The sequence below is a fragment of the Petromyzon marinus genome, unplaced genomic scaffold (genome assembly GCF_048934315.1).
Source record: "Petromyzon marinus isolate PM22_M1 ecotype Great Lakes invasive population unplaced genomic scaffold, UKy_Petmar_22M1.pri1.0 PM_G_Scaffold_9, whole genome shotgun sequence".
NCBI classification, from domain to species: domain Eukaryota; kingdom Metazoa; phylum Chordata; class Hyperoartia; order Petromyzontiformes; family Petromyzontidae; genus Petromyzon; species Petromyzon marinus.
The window spans coordinates 2,586,728-2,608,663 of NW_027423046.1; the positions used below are offsets into that span (position 1 = coordinate 2,586,728).

General features: G+C 51.3%; 1 protein-coding gene across 1 annotated transcript; it reads left to right on the forward strand.

Annotated features, from left to right (window-relative positions):
* The first annotated feature begins 4,653 nt into the window (after positions 1-4,653).
* LOC116937884 (protein Wnt-5b-like) lies at positions 4,654-10,532 on the forward strand. Its single transcript, XM_076063171.1, has 5 exons — positions 4,654-4,777; positions 5,310-5,872; positions 6,808-6,924; positions 8,187-8,496; positions 9,900-10,532. Exons 1-5 carry the CDS (start codon positions 4,654-4,656, stop codon positions 9,992-9,994), a joined length of 1,209 nt encoding a protein of 402 aa, XP_075919286.1. The 3' UTR covers positions 9,995-10,532.
* The last annotated feature ends 11,404 nt before the right edge of the window (positions 10,533-21,936 follow it).

Genomic DNA, 21,936 nt, shown 5'->3' on the forward strand with positions numbered 1-21,936 from the left:
GCTTGCACGGGGGACCTTTGTCTTTGTGTGTGTGTGTGCAAGTGTTTCACGGTGGGGAGCATGAAACTCCCCGGCCCATCGCGCTCTTCAGACGATACCGGGGAGACTCATCATCCTCACATGCCCTCACCCCCCTCCACCAGCAGCCACGCTCCATTGAGACTACCGTAGTTTCAAGCATGTAACCCGCAGAAATTCAGATAGCCCGCACCTCCATATACCCCGCATGCATTCATAGATTTAACGTCGTTACCGCAGCTTAATTCCATCGTACGAATAGGAAGTTTACATTTGTAATACATTCCACTGTCAATTGTTAACATTAAAATCGTAACGTGCACAAAGACGACAAACTAACCGCAAACGAGTGAACTTTAAATGGTAAACAAGTAACAAAAGTAAATATCCAATAAATAAGTAACACATAACTGGTAGATAAGCAAGTACAGTTATTTGTGATAGCCACGTCGCTTGTGAACAAAAACATCTCTAGCTCTGTGGGCCTTGCCTGGTAAAAACTCTAAAGTTTATATTCTTGGTTCTTTCGGTAAAGTCACCACGTAGAAGGGAAACAATTAAATAATAAAAATATAAAACAAAATTCTCACGACATTTCGACTGCAACACAAGAAGCAATCATCACCAAGAATGTGAATCCCTGCAGTCACGAAAGCTTGAAATCAAACTATAAAGTTTTTATCTTTAGAGGGTGATATCTGAAGCACGCCTGTTTCACCTCCCCACGTTTATGAACAAGCACTGACCAGCGTGGTGAAGTATGGTCAAACAACCTCTGACTGACGCAACATGGGGGAGGGAGGCCTTCATCCGTTGTGTGTGCTGCTCACTCTGCAAGTCGATGTTCTTACAAAGCGCCCTCTTTAAAAAAGACATTAACTGTACTGTGTATTAACCTAATCGCATTTTGTTTATTATTAACAACGCTCACGAACGGTGCTGGATGGCATCTGGTTATACATTTACAAATGTGAACGCGGTGAAATGTAACCATGTATTAGTGTCGGCAAGACATGTGCTGAAACATTGAGATATTTAATTTTAAAAATGTAAAAAATATTCATGTTAACGTATTTTGCATGTGCCTGCCTTTTGAAATACTAATTTGACTTGACATAGAATTTCTTCAAAAGTCGTTCTGTTCTATGAAAATCCAATGCTATCGAGAAAATGTAATTTTAATAAAATAAATGCAACAAAGATGTGTGTGTGGGGTATCATCTTACAAGGTTATATTTGGCAATCGGATGTTTCACTCTATTAACAATGATTTAACAATATGCTGCACAGAGTTATTACATTATATATAAACACATTATCATGCCGTAATAGACTAAAGCGCAGCCCCAACGATGACTACATTGCATTTTATAAAAACTCCTTGATATACGAATGCGTTGAACGTACTTGATCGCCATCGTTGTGTTTGATGAAACAATTTAAATTACGATCACGTGGTCATTTACCTACAAGCATCTTGGCAACACTAATCGGGGGGGGGGGGGGATATATTCAATGTAATGGACCTGGAAACACTGCTTCCAATCTGAGTAAAGTGCAATTGCTTTGCACCAAGGGCTCCTTCATGCACTGTCGAGGCTTGCAAGGCGTGTGCTCGTGTGTGCTCGCCCGCCACTTACGGGGTTTGAGAGTTAATTGGCCACCAATAAAGGAAATCATCTTTCCCACCCTCACCCCTGGCTGAGAATGAGACGCCTCTGGATGAGCAGTTTGGACACAAAAAAACATCATCCAGTATGAAACGGGCAAGACATTTGAATAAAATCCCACAAATGTAATCGGAGGAGTCCAAAAATGTTTACCACCCAGGAAAAAATCCCCAGAGCTAAGAAAAAGGATGTTCAATGACTTGGGCAGCAGACATCACAGCATTCCACAATTACAGATTTTAAAAAACAACAACACTCATGTTGCACACTCATATGCTGCAGAATTGCAGTGATGGGTCACTTGCAAAATGCGTCCTCAGCCCTGCCGTCGCAATCTGAGCGAGCGTTTTAGCGTTTTGGAATGTCATGGATACAAAAAATAAATGTTACTTTTCCATTTTACCTCGCAAAGATTGAGACACCGCAGGGGATTTACCGACTGACTGCACGCAGCCCTCTCGTTGACCCTTACCTCTGTGACCTTTAAACGGGTCACTCCTCCTCCTCCTCCTCCCTCTTCCGTTCATTCCTCCGCATGCCTTCTGACACCAACCCCTCCCAAACCCCATCTCAGACTCTCTCGCAAATCCCACAAGCAGATAAAACGGCAGCAGCAGCACAGCCATGCAGACCGTTTGGGATTTGCAGGGTTAAGACGGATTGTTTGAGAACTGAGGTTTTTTTTTTAAGCCCCCCACCTGGTATATAACACATTGTCAATGTGTGTATAACACTTTCTGTGTGTGTATATATAACACTTTGTGTGTGTGTGTATATAACACTTTGTGTGTGTATAACACTTTGTGTGTGTATATATAACACTTTGTGTGTGTGTATAACACTTTGTCTGTGTGTGTATAACACTTTGTGTGTGTATAACACTTTGTGTGTGTAACATTGTGTGTAACACTTTGTGTGTGTAACATTGGGTATAACACTTTGTGTGTGTATAACACTTTGTCTGTGTGTGTAACACATTGCCGGTGTTGCAGGCAGGAGGGGTCTCTACCCGACTGGATACATTCACTGCACGACGTGGTTATGAGGTTGGTCGGCTGCAGAGCCCACCAGAGTGACGGCAGTCGAGTTGGTCACGATCACGGTGGCTAGGAGATGTTAACTCCCTCGCCTGGTTCGCAAGCGGTCGTGGGTTCGATCATCTCCCAGCCACCGTGGTGATGATGATGATGAGCGAGACGTGAAAACTCAAAACATACGGCAGCGGGCATCGTCAGGGTCTAACCCACGACCTCTTGCGTACCAGGCGAGGGAGTTAACATCGTCACCACCGGGCCGCTTCTCTTCTGCGCAGCGCCGCTGACCACGAGGATTGCGATGGGTCCCCTGCGACGTGTGGGCTGGTTCCCGCTGGGGCTCTGCGCCTTGGCACAGCTGCGGGCAGTCGCCAGCGCCTCTTTGTGGTGACCGCAAGCCGCCGCCACCGCCGCTGTCTTCGTCCTCACTGCTGCGATGAGAGCTCACAAGTTTCGACGTCGATTTGAGCAACCTTCTTACCTTGCCTCTATTTTGCACACCCCATACGGTTGTTGTACGGGATTTTTTTTTTATCGTGTGCGTGTATATACATCACATATACAGTATCTAGCGCGGTATATTGGTGCACCATGGCGGCTAGGAGATGTTGACGACCTCGGCTGTTATGCAGGAGGTCGTGGGTTCAATCGCGACCTTGACACATGCCGTATATTTGGAGTTGCTATGTTTTCCCCGTGGTCGTCTTAAGAATTTTTATTCCGGGGTCCTCCGATTATTCCCTCCACATTTAGAAGCACGCGTTGAGAGTGTTTGCCTACTGCTGTAAGTGTCAGCGTGATGATCGCCAGGTCGCCGCTGAGGAAAGAGCCACTTGGCTCGGCCGGGGTCTTGCGCGCTAAAAGACAATCGCTTGTTTCCCATCCTGCGCCCATGTAGCATCCTCCTCCGGCGTGCGGCACGCACACGCACAGTCGGAGACGATGCAGTCGCAGGAGGCACCGTCTCTTATTTCCGTTACACCAACTCCGGCCTCTCTCTCTCTCTCGACCACGCTGCCGTACAGCCGCGGCCCAGACACGACCCTGAACCGCGTTGCGTCGACCGAGACGACCAACCGCTGTCCGGCCGCACAATTACCGGTGAAGGCGACAATGAGAAGAAGAGTCCATTCCCAGTACCGGCAGCCCGGAGCGCTCTCACCGCTGCTTTTATATTGCCCCTTGCCCCGCCCTGGCCCCGTCCCTGGCCTCACCTCCCTTCTCAAACCAACCAGAGGGTTCCAGGGGCCTCCCTCCCTGTGAGGTCTTCCATGACCCTTGCCCCGGTTCCTCCGCCCTGCCGGCACGCAGCGGCCGTGTGTAGACTCTCGACGGCGTGAGTGCACTCGCTGTCCACAGCAGTTGCCGCCGCTGGACAGCGGTCGGCGCTGTGTCACTACACAACTTCAGAGAAGAATAACTCGTGTGTGTGTGTACATCGCGTAATATTCAAATTTACAAACCTGTAGAAATTCCACAGATATTTGCTCTATTTAACTTTTTATCATGTAGCACTTTTTCAGGAGAGGCCTGGCTATCGCACTTTATAGCTCAAGCAAGTGGCCGATATCATCATCACGTGGTGATTTATAGCAGCAGCCAAATCACTCCAAACGCGTAGAGACGTTGATTCTAAAACCAGAGGGACCTGGAGATAAATCCACGCAACCACGGGGAGAGACATGCAAACTCCAAACGTACATGCAGCAGTAGGCATTTTTTAAGGGGTTGGGATCGAACCCACAACTGCCTGCGTACCAGGCGAGGTAGTCAACATCCCCCGTCCACCGTGACTTCCGCCCCCATCCCTCTGCAGGTCGCTCGCACTGTGGGCCCCCAACTTTGACCCCTCCGAGTATCGGCCGCTGTGCATTTGGGTGCCGGGGCTGTCCCCCGCACAGCGCAGAATATGCCTGCGGCACCGGGACCACATGGCGCACGTGGCCGAGGGCGTCCACCTGGCGCTGTCCGAGTGCCGGCACCAGTTCCAGGGCAAACGGTGGAACTGCACCGTGCCTGGCGCGGAGGACGCGCTGGACCCCGTGGCCAAGTCGGGTAAGGGGTCAGAGCGAGCCCGCCACATCCACTCGCACTTAAGGTCCCCGACCGGTTCCCCGAGACACGCACACAGAAGCTTTTTTGGGGGGGGGAAAGGGGGGGGTCGCCCACCTCCCTCCCCTACGCGACTCTGCTTCGGAGTTCCCGCGTTCCTCCTCCAGGGGTTTCCCCCTCCCCTACGCGACTCTGCTTCACAGAGTTCCCGTCCTCGGGCAGCGGGAGATGTCCGCGGGCGGCCCAAGCGGCCGCCCCGTTAACCCGATGACAACCGCCTTCGCTCTGGGCCAGTGCCAGGCTGCGGCTCGCTCGCTTCACTGCTCTTGACGCTCCTGGCACGCCTCTTGGGGGTCCCAGACGTCCCACCGGCCCTGGTTCGCTCCCCAGGTCGGCCGCTATAAACGCAGCAATCGTAATACCCGTCACCTGATCGTTTCCCTGTCCCGAGATCTATTCCGCGGAGTTGGAGACGGCGCTCGGCTCCTACCCGCGGCGACGATCCCCCTGGTCCCCACTTGTGTCGGTCCTTGAGGGTGGGAGCTCTCCCCAGCCGCTCATGCTGCTGCCGCTTCTGAGCTGCGCGCCCCCACGCCGCCGATTCGGGGGCTCTCCTTTCGCAGGGCCGTGGAGCCCATTGTTCGGTCCCCGGGCAAATCCCGTGAGAGGGGTCTGTCTCTAAATAGGCGACGTTTTCCCTACCACCTGCTTGGCGTGTTCTCCCCCAAAACCCCTTCCCACACCGGTCTGGCCGCACCGTCTCCAGCTGACGGGGCGGGCTTCACGCACGACGCCCCCCCGGGAGTCTCCTCAGGCTCGCGCGAGGCCGCGTTCGTCTCCGCCGTCACCGCCGCCGGAGTGGCCCACGCAGTGGCGCGCGCCTGCCGCCAGGGGGCCCTGCAGGGCGGTTGCTCCTGGGTCGTTCCCCACGCCATGAAGCTACCGCCGGGTGCTCGGCGGGGCGGCTCCGGAGACGACGTCGAATACGGATACCAATTCGCCAAGTGGTTCGTGGATGCGGGCGATCGCAATCGTGGCAGCGGGCAAGGAGGGGAGTCTTTGGCGTTGAATTTGCACAACAACGAGGCCGGCCGGCTGGTGAGTGGGTGAACGGGTGGGTTGTGCATGTGTGTGTATTGTCATTAAAAAAACAAATGTAATGGAAAAAAGTTATTTTATGCGATCAATGCAAATTAGGTTCGGCTTTGTCGGCTCGGGTTGTATTACCAATCTTGATTGATGCAATGATTCTCGCTTTAACTTTCACCGGTTATATTCTTGGTTCTTTCGGTGAAGTCACGTAGAAGGGAAACAATAAAATAATAAAAAATAATAATATGAACATTAAAATTCTCATGACGTTTCGACTGCAACACAAACAATCATCATCAAAATTTGAAGAAAAAAAAACCACACCTGATGATTGCTTGTGTTGCAGTCAAAACGTCGTGAAAATTTTATAGGTTTATATATATTTTTTTATTGTTTCCCTTCTACGTGACTTTACCGAAAGAACCAAGAATATGAATCCCTGCAATCACGAAAGCTTTAAATCAAAATTTTACCGGTTTATGTTTCAAGTACAATAACGTCTGGTCGCAGGATACAGTTCTTACATTTAAGATTATTGTTATGCATGAATCTTGATTTGAAGCTTTCGCGACTGCAGGAATCCACACCCCTTTGGGTTCTTTCGGTAAAGTCGTCACGGAGGGAGAAAAAATAAAACGTCCATGCCGTTTTGATCGCAACACCACAAAGCGGTCGTCTTTAGGGCGAAAAAACATAACCCAGCAGTTGAACTGCTGGAGCAGCGAGAGAGCCGTTACACACAGCAAGAGGTGATGTTTGTGGCGAAGGGCACGCTGGGTCTGAGCTGGAAAGGAATTCCATCCCCGGACGCAGGCACAGGTGCCGTCGTGACGTCACCGCCACTTGTTAGCGAACGGCGGTTGGTAGTGGCGATTATGATGGTGGCGGTGAGTGTGGTGGTGGTGGTGACGATGATGACGGTGGTGGTGGTGGTGCTGCAGGCGGTGTACAATCTGGCGTACATGGACTGCAAGTGCCACGTGTTATTTGGCACCTGCATGCTGAAAATCTGCTGGCAGCAGCTCGCCGACTTTCGCAGCGTTGGGAACTTTCTGAAGGTGAGCTCACGGCTGCAGGTGATGAGACTGCACCCAGAGGAGGTGAGTGTGGGGTGGGAGTGATGAGGATGAAGCCTTCTAGATTTGAAGTTTCATGACCGCAAGGATCTTTCGGTAAAGTCACGGAGGTAAAGAAAATAAAAAATAAAAATATTTTAAAAATCACGACGTTTCGATTGCAACACAAGCAATCATCATCAGGTGTGACAACCACAGCAAGAAATTTTACTGAAGTGGGAAAGAAGCCGGAGTCAAGGGGTTTATACTGGGCATGGTGGGGGTGGGGGAGCCATCACGTCACCATACATAGCAGGCGTTACCAAAAAGATTTCCAAAATCTTAAAAACAAGCACAAGATCCAGGTCCGATTCAGTACAGTACACAATCCCTGATCTAATCCCATCTGTGAAGGATGTCATTCCTGACATGCAATACCCTGGAGTTTACAAACTGAGTTGCATTTGTTTCGATTGTTACATTGGGGAAACGAAATGTCATGTCTCAGACCGTATCCGCGAGATTTGAAACACGGCAGGACTAACTTTTCCGCCGTGGCTGATCACTGCTACAACGCCGTGGGCTCCCATGATATTGTTTTCTCCGAGATCAAAGTGCTCTGCAAGCCGTCTGGCTACCATCAAAGATTTGTTCATGAAGCCATCCAGATATACAAACACAGACATAACTTCAACCCAGAGGACAGATACAAACTGAGCAATCATTAAAATGTGTTATTAACCAAGTAAAATTTAACAGTCCATAGTTGTTCCCTCTTATTTACTGGATACTAGTTTATTTTACAGAGTTAATTACATCGTCAGCGCTTGGCAGTGCGGCTATTTTGTTGCGAGTGCCACCATCCGTGTTGGCAGCAATCGTTGTAGATGCGTGGCTCTCTCTCCACTGGCCCCTCCTCCCGCACCTACAGCCCCGCCCACTCCCCCCCCCCCTACCATGGCCAGTATAAACCCCTTGACTCCGGTTTCTCTCCCACTTCAGTAAAATGTTCTTGCTGTGGTTGTCACACCTGATGATGATTGTTTGTGTTGCAATCGAAACGTCGTGATTACATTTTTTGATCTTTTATTTTCTTTACCTACGTGACTTTACCGAAAGAACCAAGAGTGAGGATGAATCCATAGGAGGGTTACAGACGGGGGTGGGGGGTGGGGGAGGGGGGGGTCCCTCACAGCTAAGGGAGCTCCCCGCATTCACTCAACAACCACCACATCCCCTGATGACGACGATGATGGTTGCCGCAGGAAAAGTACGACAGAAGTTCCGCCGTGCAGCTGGTGAGCCACAACGGTGGGGGCGGTGCCGGAGGCGCCAACGGCGGCAGGGGCGGCGCCGTCCACTGGCCCCGCCGGCGTCTGGAGGCAGTGAACGAGCGGTTGACGGCGCCCACGGCGAGCGACCTGGTTCACGTGAACGCCAGCCCGGAGTATTGCGAGCGCAACGAGACTCACGGCGTCCCCGCCACGGTGGGGCCGCAGTGCAGCGTCACCTCGGAGGGGGCCACCGAGGGACGCTGTGTCACGTGCTGTGACAGAGGATACGACACCTCTCAAGGTGCGCACCTCACCCCACCCACCCCCCCCCTCCCCTCCCCGAAAATAAACTAAAACTATTCATTAATAAGCGGCAACTATTTCATATTACACAAAATCCGTGATCTAATCCCATCTGTGAAGGATGTCATTCCTGACCTGCAATACCCTGGAGTCTACAAACGAAGTTGCACATGTGGTGATTGTTACGTTGGGTAAACGAAACGTCACGTCTCTGACCAGATCCGCGAGCACAAGGCCGATCTGAAACGCTCCAAACATACAGCAGCAGTCATTGTCAGAGTTGGGATTGAACCCACGACCCCTGCATATCAGGCGAGATAGTTAACATCTACTAGCCACCGTGATGATGATGAGACGCAGACTCCAAATATGCAGCAGCAGGGGCCGGCATCGAACCCACAACCTCTGCTGTCTCTCTCTCTACATGTGTGTCACATTTCAGTGAAAGGACATTTTGTGAATTTTTCTAATCTGGTATCGAGCAAAAATGTACAACTCAAACATAGCAGCTTTATTGTTGAAATTACGGACGGCCGAAACACAGAATTGGGAGCCCGCGATCTGAAACAGAGTCAGCCACTCGGCTTTCCACAAATAAACCATGGTAAAAAAAATGATCTCGTCCAGGAGTGTGAACCGTTGGAACAAACTCCGGTCATCTTGGTAGCAGCGGCTTTTTGGCTCGGCCATCGAACAAAGACGGTGGTCACCGCATCATTGTGCAGCGCTCTCGGATGTGCTTCTGCGGCCGTCTGGAATGCTCTTCCGATATTAGGAGGCGCTTAGATTTAAAGCTCTTCTTTAGAAGCACTTTTAGTGTTTGTCCTTCCCCCGCACCTCCTGAGCATGGTTAGCTATGTACCGTGTGAAGAAGTTCAGCACGCACACTATACACTGCAATGCACGACTACACTATACATCACACACTATACACTATGCTGCATGCTACACTATACAACTATACACCACTCTACACTATTCTACACTACTGTAATGTCCCTCGGAAAACTTGCCTTCGTTCTTTTTTTGATTAGGGCGCATCGTGCAGATAACATACTTTCATATCCTACGGTACTTCGCAATGACCAGCATATACAGCGCTTGGGCTAGGATAGAAACAAAAACTTGGGCTAGGATAGAAACAAAAACATGGGCTAGGATAGAAACAAAAACTTGGGCTAGGAGAGAAACAAAAACTTGGGCTAGGATAGAAACAAAAACTTGGGCTAGGATAGAATCAAAAACTTGGGCTAGGACAGCGACCCAAGCAACGCCGGCACGGAGACGGCGACGTCAACGGCGATCGCAAAATTGCGATGAAAAAAATCTCGAGGTCAAAACGACGACGGTTCTCGCGTTCGTTTCGCACTCTCGCCCCGTGCCGTCCCCCCCCCCCCCCAGTCACGGTGGAGAAGCAATGCGGATGCAAGGAACAACTCCACTGGAACGTCGATTGCAAGCTGTGCCCATGGACCGATCAATTCTTGTGCAAGTAGCCTCAAGCCGCAGTCAAGGGGTGGCCTCGGCTGAAATCGGACTCCATCTGGTTTCAGCCCTGGGTCCTGCGGGTGTTTGGTGACCCCCACGAAGTTTGTTTGGGGCACCACGGCATCCAGCATGCCCATCGCTACGAGCCACGTTACACTATACATTACACTACTACAAACGCTACACTTTGATACGCTACACTTCACTACCCTGCTATACACTTGCCAACATCCGCACGTGGTGAATTTCCACAATGCAGAAGCACCGTTGTTTTTGACCATCACCACTTTAATGGGGTTAGTGACTAAGTGGCCTTGTTGTTCCTTTTAACTCCGTTCTTGTTAACGCCGCGTTTTGCCAAATGTTAGAAACATTCACTCGGCACACTGAGGATTCACAGTGTGGTTCGGTGACCCCTACAAAGTTGTTTAGGGAGCCGCCCCTGCAGCATCCGTCATACCCTTCACTGAGCCGCGTTGCACTGTATACACTTCACGCTACACTTGTAGACAACCTTGCCTATAAAAGTAATTTTCTGTGTGTCTATCTGTGTGTGTGTGTGGACGTCGGGGATGCGTTCCTGAGTATCGAAACGGCGTTATACCGAAGCGATTGATAGTGTGATGGTGGTGGTGGTAGTGGTAGTAGTAGGTGGTGGTGGTAGTGGTGGTAGTAATAAGTGGTGATGGTGGTAGTAGGTGGTGGTGGTGGAGGCGAAGGGGCTGAGAGGCGATGGATAACGAGAGAGGACGAACGGTTATGCTGTCAGCGACGTGAGTGTGGGGGTTGAGGCGACGCAAATCGGGTGGCGATGTTAATAAAGTGACCACCTAATTTGCGAAGCGACGTTAAATCAGAGTATCACGGTAATTTCTGTGCGTTTTGGGTCTCGATTAAGTCGGCTGTAGTGTTCATGATGGCGTATAGTGGTGCACTAGTTCTGCATCGATTGCAAATGATAACCAAACGGGGGGGGTAGGGAGTGGGCGTACTCATGGATCCCGTAACGCTCTCCAGCAACGCCTTATCCCACTGGAACAGTTTCATTATCGATAAACTAGAATCGCGCAACATTCGCGAGTTTCCCCTCCGTCTGTGCACACGTGCAGGGGCGGAGCCAGGATTTTGAGCTTGGGGGGTTGTTGACTTCAACATTCTGAGATATCCAGTTTATGTTTTCCAATGGGCGCCACAAATGTATGAAACAAATTTTATTGGATTTGAACGCGGAGTTTATTAATAGGCCGGAGCCGCTGACGTGGCCGATAAGTTCGATAAGTTCGAAAGGCTGCTGCTCAAGCAGCCTGCAGGGCAGCACACAAGGTGGCAGCCTGCAGGGCAGCACACAAGGTGGCAGCCTGCAGGGCAGCACACAAGGTGGCAGCCTGCAGGGCAGCACAAGGTGGCAGCCTGCAGCATTTTGCAGCAGCCGCATATCCGGTTACCCCGATGACCGACTTTCCCAAACTTTCAGGGGGGGCTAGGCCCTCCCAGCCCCCCCCCTGTGGCTCTGCCCCTGCACGCGCGTGATGCCTCCCCAAATCGGTACGTCAGACGACAGCAAAAAAAACCCAACTGGGTGCGGAGTGTAAATGATGATAATTTCATTATCCAGGAAGTTACGCAGTGTCACGGGGACTCTCCACTTAGTAGGGCACCTTCGACATTTGGGTTTTTCATTTATTTTTAATCGCAGGATATTGTCAGCCAATGAATGAGTCGTGTGAACAAGCGTAGGAGGAAACCTGAGCACCCGGAGAAAAGCCGCTCCTTGCGCGAGGGGGGAAACACTCCACCCACGCCTCTGATTTTGCACGGTTGGCTACGTACGGTGCGATCAAAAGCTCAACGCGCGCAGCATTTTTATACGAACGGACAGCAGCCAAAAGGCATGGCGGTTAATCCCCGATTGCTGCACCGCCTTCTGCTGGCGAGCCAGGGGTTATGGGCGCCTCCTCGGCGCTCACGGGCGAGGGAGTTTCGCAGCGTTCGTGCGGTGATCCACCTCCCCATCGCTGCCGCCCGCACGTGGCCCGCATCGCGGGTCACGTGCACATCGGTCGCCGCCGAACGATCGTGAAAGCGCTCGCACACGTGACACCTGCGTCTGTGTGGCTGTGGGTGGGGGGGTTTTTACGATGGCAATTTTGAAGGGTTCATCGTCATGAAGTGACCTCGCCCAAACATCGATTATGCATCATCATCGTTAACTCATCATCGTCGTCGTCGGCAGCAGCAGCAGAAACGGCAACTTTAACTCTCAATGCCCATCGTTATCACGGACACCGATTGTGCTCACTTGTTTTGACTTGGGTCGTAGGTCGTAGGTCAGATATAGCCCATCAATAGTACCGGTCAGAATGTGCCCTTACTCGGCTCTGTACGACCAACATGACGACCAACACTGACTCGCAGACACACGGGCAATCAAAGCTACCAATGATGTCGTGTAAAATTATGCCCACAATGATGAGGTCGAGTTGCCCATGGCTGGAATGTGAACTCACGAATGATTGATTGATTCGGAGACACGCAGCTCAAACGGCCAAGTTGAGGCCCTAGCCCCGGTGAGAGTGAGCGGTGTATCTTGTTGACTCCTGTCCATTTTAATTGATCCAAATACGACACGGTTCCTAATCTCTCTGGCTTGCGTGCCACCACGGGAGATGGAAAATTCGGATTTAGTAGGACTCTCCTCCTCCCTCCCACTCCCCCTCCTACCCTCCCTGCCTCCCTTGATTTTCCTGCCATGGACAGTTCTGAAGTCAGAATAATAAATTGGTTCCCGAGTAAAGGTCATTGAGCTATACTCTTTGGTTTTTTCGGTAAAGTCACGTACGTACAAAATAAATAAAATAAATGAAAACTACATTTAGTTTTCAAATAAATAAAATAAAATAAATGAAAACTACATTTAGTTTTCTTTTATTTTATTTATTTTGAAATTAAAACTAAATTTAGTTTTCATTTATTTTATTTATTTTTTCACCTACGTGACTTTACCGACAAAACCAAAGAGTATGAATCCTTTCAGTCACGACAGCTTCAAATCTGAAGAGTCATTGAGCTAATTTGTTTTTAAGGGTGCTGCGACTCTGCCCGCAGGCAACATCAAATCCATTTCAAGGTTACATACACAACATTTAAATAAACACAATTCAACATCACGCGCCTTGTCCTCTGATGACGAGAGATGTAACAATAAGCTATTAAGCGATGTTGTGTTATGGGTTTATGTTATTTGCCAGTGCGGTAGGGGGGGAGGGACCCTGCATGCATTACCGTCCAGTCGACCTTCCTGGCAAGGGGGCTGCCCAGTGGAGAGAGAAAAACGCCGCGGGATTTCCACCCCCGGGGGCTCCGCAAGCCTCGCGTCCTCGGGGAGATGGAACGCGAAAATTGGCAACAAACTCCCAGAGCCCCCCCCCCCACTGTCCCCCCCCCCCGTGGTGGGGGGACCACTGCCACTTTGCGAGCACCAAATAGTGGCGGTGGAGCCTGCAGAGAAGACCTCGGTGAGTCCCAGGACCGGTTACACAGAAACACAGAGACACACAGAGACACTACACACACAGACAGAGACACACACCACACAGAGACACTACACACACACCACACACACACAGACACGCCACACACACCACACGCACTACACAGACACTACACACACACAGACACGCCACACACACTACACACACACAGACACGCCACACACACCACACACACCACACACAGATACAACAACAACAACAACCGCCATTCGCCACTAAGTGGCGGTGACGTCACCACGACGCTTGTGCCAGGCTATGTGCACCCTGAGGCCACGTGAAGTGTCGAACGCCCGCTGGCAGGAGGTCACGGGGCAGACCCAGGTGCCACGGGTCGACTGACTGAGATGACTGGCTGATGCACCACCTGTACCCCCTACTGTGCCAACCTGCTGTGCTTTAGCCACCCGGCGCTCCGCTCGTTGTTGTGAGCGTCGCTCCTCCGCCCTCCGTTGTTGTTGGAGGGCGACTGCCTCCAACTGCCCAGTAGCATCCTTCACGAGCCTCCTCCACAGAGGCCGATCTTGACACCGCTGGTACCAGTCATCGGCAAGTCCACTCAGCTCCACGTCCTCCTGTACCACATCGCTCCATCTCTTCTCTAGCCCGTGCCGCGCCCGCTTAGCCCCCTCAATCCGGCCAAACAAAAGCTGTTTCGGCATGCGGTGGCTGGGCATGCGGGCTACATGACCCAGCCATCGCAGCCTTGCCTGCCGGAGGAGCTCACCGATGGGACCCTGCCCAGATCTTTCAAGGATTTGTGAGCTCCTCACACAATCCAGTCTGGTTAAACCCAGGATGGATCGTAGGCAGGCCAGCCTAAATGTTTCTAACCGGCGAAGATGTTCCATTAGGGGGGTCCACGTTTCGCAAGCGTAGAGAAGGGAGGGAATGACCGTGGCCGAGAAGACCTGAAGCTTAGTGCGGAGCGACAGACCAGGTAGCTTCCACACAGCGTTACGCAACCGATGAAAAGATATTGCCGCTCGACTGATTCGGAGTGAGACCTCTGCTGTTAAACTGGAGCCAGTCATAAGCACACTGCCCAGGTATGGGAAACTCTCCACTCTCTCCACAACTGCCCCATCACCGATTGGGAGTTGTGGGGGTGGAGTGTCCGATGGTACAAAATACCCAGGCAGGTGCTTAGTTTTGGTGGGGCTGATGGTAAGGCCCCACCTCTTAGTGGCACGCTCCAGTCTCAGCAGCAGCGTCTCCAACTCCTCCTCTGACTGAGCAGCTATTACCAAGTCATCAGCATACATAACGTGGTTGAGCAATCGGGAGCCATCCCTTGACCGCACCCGGGCATCGATTAGCCTCCCATTATATCTGTACCATATGGAGATTCCCCCGGTACAGCTATTGAAGGCTTCACGAACTACGTGGTCAAAATAGATGTTAAATAATGTGGGAGCCAGAGGACATCCCTGTCGCACCCCAAGGTGTACAGGGAATGGCTCTGACTCCCGGCCACGTAGTTTTACCCGGGCCCGCTCACCATCATGAAGGTCCTTAATGATCGTGAGCAGAGGGTCAGGGACTCCAAAAGCACGAAGAACGACCCAGAGCCCAGGCCTACTGATGGTATCATAGGCCTTGACCAGGTCAATAAAGCAGAGATGTAGGTCTTGTTGGAATTCGCTACACCTCTGCTGTAGCAGACGGACAGAAAATATGGCATCTGTGCAGGACCGCCCTTTCCTGAAACCGCATTGGGGCTCCGCAAGCCTCTCCTCAGCGTGCCTGGCAAGGCGATGCTGAATAATCCTTGCCAGGATCTTTCCCGGCACACTGAGGAGTGAGATGCCCCTGTAGTTGTTACAGTCTGTGCGGTCCCCCTTCTTAAAAAGGGGGACCACCAGGGCATCCTTCCAATCCTGCGGAACCCGTCCAGCGGTCCAGACTGTTGTTATGATGTCATATAGGGCAGTCTGTGCACAAACGCCACCCTCCCTCAGCATTTCGCTTGGGAGATCATCTCTGCCCGCTGCCTTTCCTGGTCTCAGACTCCGGATCGCCTTCAATACTTCCTCAGCAGATGGCACCTCAGCCAGCCACTCACAGGGGGTGACTTCATCCAATATTTGAGGCACCGCAGCCTCAGCAGGGTCATCCTCACTTTGTGCCACGATGTTTTCCTGGCTGAGGGATATTCCCTTCCCCAGGACCTCACAGAAATGCTCAGCAAATCTGCGAACCTGTTCCTGGGGGTCGGAAATTGGATCACCGTTTTTTCCCCTATTGATGGTAACAGGTGTGGTGCTGCAGGTTACTTTTTTGATGGAGTTAAATAGAGATTTGTGATCACGGGCCACTGAGGCAGACTCCATCTCCTCAGCAACCCGCGACCACCACCCATCCTTGCAGCGCCTCACGGCTCTCCGAACCTCCGAGCGAAGGCTGCGGTAAGCCTCCTCATTCTCTGACGTGGGATTCTGTAGCTGATGACAGTGGGCCTGTCGCTTTTTCTCAACCATCCTGAACAACTCCTCTGTCATCCAGGGTGTCTGGGGAGGTCTGGACCGCGTACCCAAAGCAGCCATTGCAGCTGCATGAGTCACAGTCCTAAACCTCGCCCATTTACCCTCGACATCAGGAGGAGTCGGGGACGATGCCAATCCCAGCCGCAAGCGATGATGAAATTCTCGCTTGCAACTTTCATCAGATAACTGAGACCAGGCCACTTTAGGTTGGAATGGGGTCCTGGGTGTACACCCACCACCGGAGTGGAAGAATGGCAGGCGCATCTTACAGATGACTAGTCGATGGTCAGAGGGCAGATCAGCTCCACGGTAGGTCCTGGTGTCAAGGACATGGGCTCGCATTCGCTGGTCCGTCACTATGTAGTCCAGCAGATGTTCTTGCTTGGACCCGGCATGCATCCATGATGTTGTGTGGATGCGCCGATGCCGGAACAGCGTGTTGGTAATTACAAGCCCATGGGCTGCACAAAAATCTAGCAGCCTCCTACCGTTGTTATTGAGCTGATCTGGCCCATGCCCTCCAATCACTCCAGACCAGGTGCCAGTATCATGACCAACTCGGGCATTGAAGTCACCCAACATGATGACTCTATCCCGAGGGGCCACTTTAGCCAGCACCTGTGACAGGAGGTCATAGAAGGCATCTGACTCATCGGCTTTGCCTGCATCCCTCCACGGATGTTCATCTTCGGTGGGGGCATAAGTAACCACGACCACCATTCCTCGCCTCCGGTTGATGGGAAGGCGAGCCCAAAGTAGCCTGGGGCTTACAGCTTCCCACACCTCACCGCCACGCTCCCACGCCCCCTTCATTCTTTTGTTCAAAAGAAGACCCACACCCTGTTGTTTGGCAGTCTGCTGCCCCGAGTAGAGGACTGTCCACCCCTCATGGTGGCAGGAGCCAGAGCCGGTCCACCGGACCTCCTGAATGCCGCATAGATCCAGGCGATACCGGTCCAGCTCCCGACAGAGGAGTGGCAGCCTCTCCTCTGCAGTGAGCGTTCGAACATTCCACGTGGCCACCCGTAGTGGCTTTTCGTTGTTTCTGGAGTAGCCCCGAGGGTAGGTATTCAATCTCCTGGCTCCGCCAATTGGGGTTTGGCCAGGAGACGTCATAGACGCCTGGCCCCCCGGGGCCTCCGGCACAAGCTTAGTTGTTACATATTTCAGTTTAATTCGTGGTTTCGTGGTAATTAATTGAAGGTGGAGGGGTTACCAGCCCCTCGCACCCGTCTAGAGCCCCCGTTTAGCCCCTGTGGTGGACACATATGCCATGAGGGGAGGAGCCAATCAAAATTGGATCTCCCCCCACAGCGCTGTCAACGACAGAGTTGCCCGTCCGGCACCGCGAGGAGGTAGGGGGTTGTTTTGCCGGACCACACACAGATACACACAGACACACAGATACACACACACACAGAGACACTACACACCACACACACACAGACAAGCCACACACACCACACACAGACACGCCACACACTACACACAGAGACACTACACACACACAGACACGCCACATGCACTACACACACCACACACAGACACACCACACACACACAGACACGCCACAAACACCCCACACACAGACACACAGATACACACACAGATACAGACACACACACAGACACAACAACAACAACCGCCATTCGCCACTAAGTGGCGGTGACGTCAGCACGACGCTTTGAGGCCACGTGAAGTGTCGTACGCCCGCGGGCAGGAGGTCACGGGGCAGACCCAGGTGCCACGGGTCGACTGTCTGAGATGAATGGCTGGTGCACCACCTGTGCCCCCTACTGTGCCAACCTGCTGTGCTTCAGCCACCCGGCGCTCCGCTCGTTGTTGTGAGCATCGCTCCTCCGCCCTCCGTTGTTGTTGGAGGGGGACTGCCTCCAACTGCCCAATAGCGTCCTTCACGAGCCTCCTCCACAGAGGCCGATCTTGACACCGCTCGTACCAGTCATCGGCAAGTCCACTCAACTCCACGTCCTCCTGTACCACATCACTCCATCTCTTCTCTAGCCCGTGCCGCGCCCGTTTAGCCGAACAAAAGCTGTTTCGGCATGCGGTGGCTGGGCATGCGGGCTACATTACCCAGCCAACGTTGCCTTGCCTGCCAGAGGAGCTCACCGATGGGACCTTGCCCAGATCTTTCAAGGATTTTTGAGCTCCTCACACAATCCAGCCTGGTTAAACCCAGGATGGATCGTAGGCAGGCCAGCCTAAATGTTTCCATCCAGCGAAGATGCTCCATTAAGGGGATCCACGTTTCGCAAGCGTAGAGAAGGGAGGGAATGACCGTGGCCGAGAAGACCTGAAGCTTAGTGCGGAGTGACAGACCAGGTAGATTCCACACAGTGTTACGCAACCGATGAAAAGAGATTGCCGCTCGACTGATTCGGAGTGAGACGTCTGCTGTTAAACTGGAGCCTGTCATTAGCACACTGCCCAGGTATGGGAAACTCTCCACTCTCTCCACAACTGCCCCATCACCGAATGGGAGTTGTGGGGGTGGAGTGTCCGATGGTACAAAATATCCAGGCAGGTGCTTAGTTTTGGTGGGGCTGATGGTAAAGTCTCAGCAGCAGCGTCTCCAACTCCTCCTCTGAATGAGCAGCTATTACCAAATCATCAGCATACATAACGTGGTTGAGCAATAGGGAGCCATCACTTGACCGCACCCGGGCATCAATCAGCCTCCATTATATCTGTACCAAATGGAGATTCCCCGGTACAGCTATTGAAGGCTTCATGAACTACGTGGTCAAAATAGATGTTAAATAATGTGGGAGCCAGAGGACATCCCTGTCGCACCCCAAGGTGTACAGGGAATGGCTCTGACTCCCGGCTATGTAGTTTTTTTACCCGGGCCCGCTCACCATCATGAAGGTCCTTAATGATCGTGAGCAGAGGGTCAGGGACTCCAAAAGCACGAAGAACAACCCAGAGCCCAGGCCTACTGATGGTATCATAGACCTTGACCAGGTCAATAAAGCAGAGATGTAGGTCTTGTTGGAATTCCCTACATCTCTGCTGTAGCAGACGGACAGAAAATATGACATCTGTGCAGGACCGCCCTTTCCTGAAACCGCATTGGGGCTCCGCAAGCCTCTCCTCAGCGTGCCTGGCAAGGCGATGTTGAATAATCCTTGCCAGGACCTTTCCTGGCACACTGAGGAGTGAGATGCCCCTGTAGCTGTTACAGTCTGTGCGGTCCCCTTCTTAAAGAGGGGGACCACCAGGGCATCCTTCCAATCCTGCGGAACCCGTCCAGTGGTCCAGATTGTTGTTATGATGTCATATAGGGCAGTCTGTGCACAAACGCCACCCTCACACACACAGACACAGGCACACACACACACAGAGACACAGGCACACACACACAGAGACACAGTGTATACACACAGTGTACACACACACACAGTGTATACACAATAATGTCCACGTTGTTGTAGCTGAGCCCACGCACCCAAGGGAGGGAGCAATGGAAAATGAATCTAAATCAACATAAAACTCCATCCCCGCTCTGTGACGTCACCACTCAGCATGACCTCATCGGCGTGAAACGCCAGGGGGAGGTGTGCCTTGTTAGTGACGTCATGCCACCAAGGCATTCACCCCACCCCCGTCCACCGCGCCCTTGAGCGTGACGTCACTGAAGTAGGCGCCTAGTTCAGTTTCTTCTTCTTGCTGCTGTGCTTGTCCCACCTGATGACGATTGCTTGTGTTGCGATCTAAACGCCGTGATCTATTATTTGTAGCGTAATATTTAGAATTTGCTACATTTTGACCCAGACGCCAGCATGCAACGGCCTACTCGTTTTGAATGACGCAACAATAGTACGGTGTACATACACTGTTAAGCAGACGGTGCGTATTTGTAAAATAACTTCTTGTTGTTACGATGTAACCTGTTGCAGGATATTTCACTGCAGTAATTCAATGTTGTTAATATGCCCGTCAATAATTTAAAGTGAATACTTGTCTGATTGTGCGCGTGCATGTAACATTTTGTCTGAGGGTCAAACATTGAATAAGTGATGTTAGGACAAAGTGTGTGTGTGTGTTTGAAAGTAACCTGTACAGAGAACTCAGGTGAGACCCGTTGTTCTTGTGATACAGGTCAAACGGTGTTTTGTGTTCCATGAAGCATCTGGAGCAACTTATTGTCTTTGAAATAGGGAGCACGCTCGGATCATTCATCAGTTACAAGGCATACCACTTGAAAGTTACACGTATAGGAGGAGGTACATTCTCTACAACACGAATTGTAATTTTGTCTTACGTGTTGAAGTAGATTTTGTCGAACTTGGACTAGAAATGCTCCTTGCTGATTAAGGTCTGGATGTTCACAACCATGGCTTGAAGCAAGCCCCGCTGCTGTTGAGACATTGTCCACCAAAACCGGTCCACAGTTGGCTTGCACACACAGTGTACACACACACAGTGTACACACACACACAGTGTACACACACATAGTGTACACACACACAGTGTACACACAGTGTACACACACAGTGTACACACAGTGTACACACACACAGTGTACACACACACAGTGTACACACAGTGTATATACATAGTGTACACACACATAGTGTACACACACAGTGTACACACACACAGTGTACACACAGTGTATATACACAGTGTACACAGACATAGTGTACACACACAGTGTACACACACACAGTGTACACACACACAGTGTACACACAGTGTATATACACAGTGTACACAGACATAGTGTACACACACAGTGTACACACATAGTGTACACACACAGTGTACACACACAGTGTACACACACAGTGTCCACCAAAACCGGTCCACAGTTGGCTTGCACTGAAGCAATGCTGCAGTAATTATGGACTCGCACGAAGGCCGTGGGATTTATATTTCGTGTTAAACATTCCTTTGTTTCGTGGAGAGACCGATTAAATTAAAGACGTCTTGTCTGCTGATCTTGTTCATATCTGTGTACATCGATATCCCACATTGCTTGCACGTACACACCACACGCAATTAAATCAATAAAAATAAGAACGACTTCCAGGCATTGCGAAGATCGAGGAATCTCTTTCAATGGAGCGAGTTCAGTGTGTTCGATTCAACATCTCTCTGTCTCTGTCCGTCTGTGTCGTCTGTTTGCCTCTGTGTTTCTCTCTGCCTGTGTCTCTCTGTCGTCTCTGTGTTCCTCTTGTCTGTGTCTGTCCACCTGTCTTGTCTGTGTGTGTGTCTATCAGCGTCTATCCAACCGTATTCAACGACTGTCAGTAGCAACACGCGCCTGGTCAACTTCCACGGCCCGCGACTCAAACTCGTTTATCTGTAACTTTCGCACCGTACGTAGCAAACTGTGTTAACCCATGGGTCTCTGTGTGTGTATATAACTTCTTTCGCACCATACCTAGCCAACCGTGATAATCTATGGGTCTGTGTGAGTCTCTGTGTGTGTATCTGGAACTTATTTCGCACCGTATGTAGGCAACCGTGATAATCTATGGGTCTCTGTGTGAGTCTGTGTGTGTGTATCTGTGTGAGTCTCTGTGTGTGTATTTGTGTGTGTCTCTGTGTGAGTCTCTGTGTGTGTATCTGTGTGTGTATCTGTGTGTGTATCTGTGTGTGTCTCTGTGTGTGTATCTGTGTGAGTCTCTGTGTGTGTCTCTGTGTGAGTCTGTGTGTGTGTATCTGTGTGTGTCTCTGTGTGAGTCTCTGTGTGTGTCTCTGTGTGAGTCTCTGTGTGTGTATCTGTGTGTGTATCTGTGTGAGTGTCTGTGTGAGTCTCTGTGTGTGTATCTGTGTGAGTCTCTGTGTGAGTCTCTGTGTGAGTCTCTGTGTATCTGGAACTTATTTCTCACCGTACGTAACCGAACCTGCCCAGGAGGAGCGGCTGGCATCTGTGGAGCTGTGGGC